A 4,292-nucleotide genomic window follows, 5' to 3' on the forward strand; every position below is an offset into this window, starting at 1 on the left:
AAAGGTGTGTTATCCCAAGCCATTTCAACATGCATAAACATTACCCACTTCACATTAACAATAGTGGCTCTTCTACGCTCACCCTTGATGTGTGTGCTGCTGTTGCATTAGAGGACATGCTAAGGGTCTCTGTATGTCTAAAGGTATACTGTATTTTTCTACATACTTAATACATGGAGAAAATACTTCACATAAATATTCATTGTGCCATGAAAAGAAACTTCATTTAAAAAGTAGTCAAAAACACAAGAAATAGATTTCTGAAGGATGTTCTGATGGGAGATGAGATCTTTCAGGGCAAAGCCTGGACTACACATAGCAGACTACTGAGGACCTTCTCCAGCATGGATTCTCTGGTGCCTGTTGAGACAATGTTTCCGTCCAAATCCTTTTCCACATGTAGCACACTGGTAAGGCCTTTCTCCAGTATGGATTCTCTGATGGGTGATGAGGGTACATTTCTGTTTAAAGCCTTTTCCACATGTAGTACACTGGTAAGGCCTTTCTCCAGTGTGGGTTTTCTGGTGATAAGCCAAAGAGGTGAGTTGTGAAAAGGCTGCTCCGCATGTTGAACATTGATATGGTTTATCTCCAGTATGGATCCTCTGATGGGAAATGAGGCTGCCTTTCTCTGTAAATCCTTTTCCACATGTAGCACACTGGTAAGGCCTTTCTCCAGTATGGGTTCTCTGATGGATGGTGAGAGCACTTATAGTTGTAAAGCCTTTCCCACATGTAGCACATGGATATGGTCTTTCTCCAGTATGGGTTCTCTGGTGATACATGAGGTGACTTTTCTTTTTAAAGCCTTTTCCACATGTAGCACACTGGTAAGGCCTTTCTCCAGTATGGGTTCTCTGGTGAATCATGAGGTGATCTTTCCGTTTAAAGTCTTTTCCACATGTGGCACATTTGAATGGGGTTCCTGGTGCATGGATTCTGCTTCGAAACTCTTTTCAGATGTGGCACACTGTTGATGGTCTGTGCTAGTAGAAGCTGTCTGGTGTTCATCTGATTATATAAGAGGAAGACATACAAACAAACAAGTTTTAATTCCATAAACGAATAACAGACAATATCATACATTTCATATAGTATACTGAACATATTCCTCACGGGTCATAGCCTATGTACTGTTACGTTAATCTTCATAAAAGTGAATGAATGAGGCGCACACAATGCTTTTGTAGTATGATATTTATTAAAGGCAATATGTGATATTTAAAATGTTATATGACACAAGACTTGTGTAGTGCATATTCCTTCAGGGGATCTAACTTTTGTTTGTGAGAATATACACACCAAGCAATACACTGTACAAAAGTGACACACACACTAGAGCAGACACGCACACACACACACACACACACACACACACACACACCAGAGCAGAGGCACACACATACCAACCTTATTGCTTTCCAATTATACAGTGTGCTGTTTAAAGAATGTTCAAAAATGTTATTGATTTTTTGGGGGGCATTTATTTGTAATAGGAACTTACCTATTAGGGCTATGTCTCCATTGCATTCCATTAGAGAAGACTCTGTTTCTCTTTTCACGCCCATGGCTTCTTCTTTCATGTACGATGTGCCTGTTTCATTCTCTTCCTCCTTTGTTCTGTACAAATACTCGGGGAGGAAATCATAAATATCCTCTTCTTTAATCACCTTCACAGGTATTGCCTGTTGGGATGGAGTTGATGGCTGAGTTGTAGAAGTTCTCTCATCACCACAACATTTCGTGACATGAGACTTCTCCCCTCCTTCAAGTTCATGGGATAAACATGGTTCTTCTTTGCAGATTGGTGTAGTACCTCTACAAGTGCCACTATATTTGGTGTCTGTAGACAAATGCTCTGGTAAAAAGTCATAGATGTCCTCTTCCTTCATGGCATCCATGTTCAGTGCGAGTTGCGATGAGGCGCCTCTGAAGATTCTCATTCATCCAGGTTCTGATAGTAAAAGGATCAGTTGTAGTTGTAGCCAGGAGAACTACTGTTTGCAGCTTCAGGACGATTCCTCTGTTTACCCGAGTCCTCTGCAGTTCTGACCTGATGGTAACGATTCCTCTTTTTAGCCAATTCTTCTGCAGTTCTGTCCTTATGGTAACGATTCCTCTGTTCAGCCAAGTCTCCTGCAGTTGTAACCTGATGGTAATGATTCCTCTTTTCAGCCAAGTCTTCTGCAGTTGTAACCTGATGTTAGGGAGCCAGGAGCTTTATCCCCGGGCCACTAGTAGAGGTGGAACTGTAGACCACGCCCCTCATTAGGTGACAAAAGGTATGCCCATCAAAGTTTAAATGGAAGAGCTGTAGACCACTCCCGTCGTTAGGTGACTAACGGGTCTCACCCATTAAGGTGCAAATGGGAGTCGTTGAGGTTTCAGGATCCAGAGAGTGATAACAGTTCTCATTTACACTCCACCAAGGGGTACATTCATCCATTTGACTGCAGGGGCTTTTGGCCCTGATTAATTGGCCAGAGATTTAAAATGCTGGGACTACATTGGGGGAAGACACATAGTGCGTTACAATATGCAACCTTGCCTCCTCCACTTGTGCTTGTCTCCTCGTACCAGGAAGTAATATGTCACGATGACATCACTGACAACAGCATTTGAAGAGCTCTTTTCCAAAATGAGATATATCCATTTTATAGAATGTTGGGAAATTTACATTTTTGTATTGGGCATTCCATTGAAATGCATTGCAAAATGCATTTTTATAGAGGTTTTAAAGTATGTTCCCAAAATATTGGAGTGGCAAGAATTCACACATAGATTATAGGACATCTTAACAGTCAATTCCAATATTAAAATGCAAAAAGTCAAAAATGGTGGATATAGCGTTTTGGAAAAGAGCTCTTCATTAGTAAAGGACCGCACTAGTACTTGTATGTGTTTTGTTACGTCTAAGTCTAAATGTGTTTTTGGGTCTTTCTCAAAGCCTAGGCCAGTGTCCTTCCAAGTGTATCAGCCTAATTAGTCACGCCCAGTGATAAGATACTTTTTGGTGAACTCTACAGAATATCCAATCACTGGGTGTGACTAATTAGGCTGATACACTTGGAAGGACACTGGCCTAGGCTTTGAGAAAGACCCTTTGTGTCTGTATATTTTCCTAAAAACATAACATTTTATCAAAAAAATATTTCTATTTTTCTATGTACTTCAAAATGGTTGGTGTGTGTAGTTGTGAGTGACATTGTACTGTATGTGTGGATCATGAATGGACTGTGATAGTTTAAATGTTCCTTTAGCTTGTTAAAGTTTGTCCCTTGCCAGACATCATAGCTCCACAAGAGGGAGATGTGTAAAGGTATCCCTACAGGTGTAGGTAATCAGGGAGCTGCTTGGCTTTGTTTGAGCCTGAGCCACGAAAAGTTTGATCTCCAAGCTCAAACACAACTTGCTTCATTTTGCACATTAAAAAAAGGACATTTGATGCCTGTTTAACCACAGATGAAAACTTTATGAAGCATCCTTGGTGAGCGCAGTGAGGTATGTTTGTTTGTTATTTTGCTTTCATTTGAAACACTGTGTCTGTTACTTCTCACTATGTATATATATGTGGCTGGTGAAAGAATCCCCTTACTGGCAGAAGCATGATGGGTGGCCCCCCAGCTGACAACCCTGCAGCCTGCACAATGGCACCATCGGAGGTGCATCAGGCAGAAATGCAGAGCAGGTGCGACCACCTGTGCTTACATCTAGTTTCTCTGGTTCGCCAGTGACTACAGCGAAGAGAGCAGTTGGCATCCAGGAAAGACTGGAGGGCTGCCAGGGAAGACTGGCTGACGGCGTGAAAGGCCGCACCAGGGGTGGAAGGGCTAGTTACCTGCTCCACACATCCAGCTTGGACACCCAAGCCAACTACAAGCACATCAAGAAGAAAACAGCCCATTGGTCCTCCGAGAGGCGGGATGGAAGATGGACCAGCAAGGACGGATAACACGGTAACAAACCACATGGAAAGGACAAAGGACCAAAGGAACCATAGGCACTGCTGGTGTGGCTGGAGTAAAGTAACAACTTAACACGGTCTGCGCACCCACCAAGGGAAGGCAAAGTGTGTTGGCAACAGCCAGATGCAAACTTGCACTGCGTCAGCAGGTCAGACAAGGAGGCATCACAGCCAGGTTGAGCACCACAGAGCCAGTGAACCCAACATTGTGGCGGGAGCGGGAGAGGAACACAAGTCTTCTGAGCAGATCCTACAGCAGCAGGACACCCCACGGCAGGAGAACAGCACAGCAAGCTTGCACAGAAACCCCAAGTGAAGTGGCCAAAGT

The 4,292-nt window shown here is 43.1% G+C and overlaps 1 protein-coding gene across 1 annotated transcript; it reads right to left on the reverse strand.

Moving 5' to 3' along the window:
* Positions 1-202: 202 nt before the first annotated feature.
* Positions 203-2,096, reverse strand: LOC134452341 (zinc finger protein 391-like). The gene is made up of 2 exons (XM_063202691.1): positions 1,505-2,096; positions 203-1,011 (listed from the first exon to the last, which is right to left on the reverse strand). Exon 2 carries the CDS (start codon positions 867-869, stop codon positions 324-326), a length of 546 nt encoding a protein of 181 aa, XP_063058761.1. The 5' UTR covers positions 870-1,011; positions 1,505-2,096; the 3' UTR covers positions 203-323.
* Between the last annotated feature and the right edge of the window lie 2,196 nt (positions 2,097-4,292).

The sequence above is a fragment of the Engraulis encrasicolus genome, chromosome 7 (genome assembly GCF_034702125.1).
Source record: "Engraulis encrasicolus isolate BLACKSEA-1 chromosome 7, IST_EnEncr_1.0, whole genome shotgun sequence".
In the NCBI taxonomy this organism is placed as follows: Eukaryota; Metazoa; Chordata; class Actinopteri; order Clupeiformes; family Engraulidae; genus Engraulis; species Engraulis encrasicolus.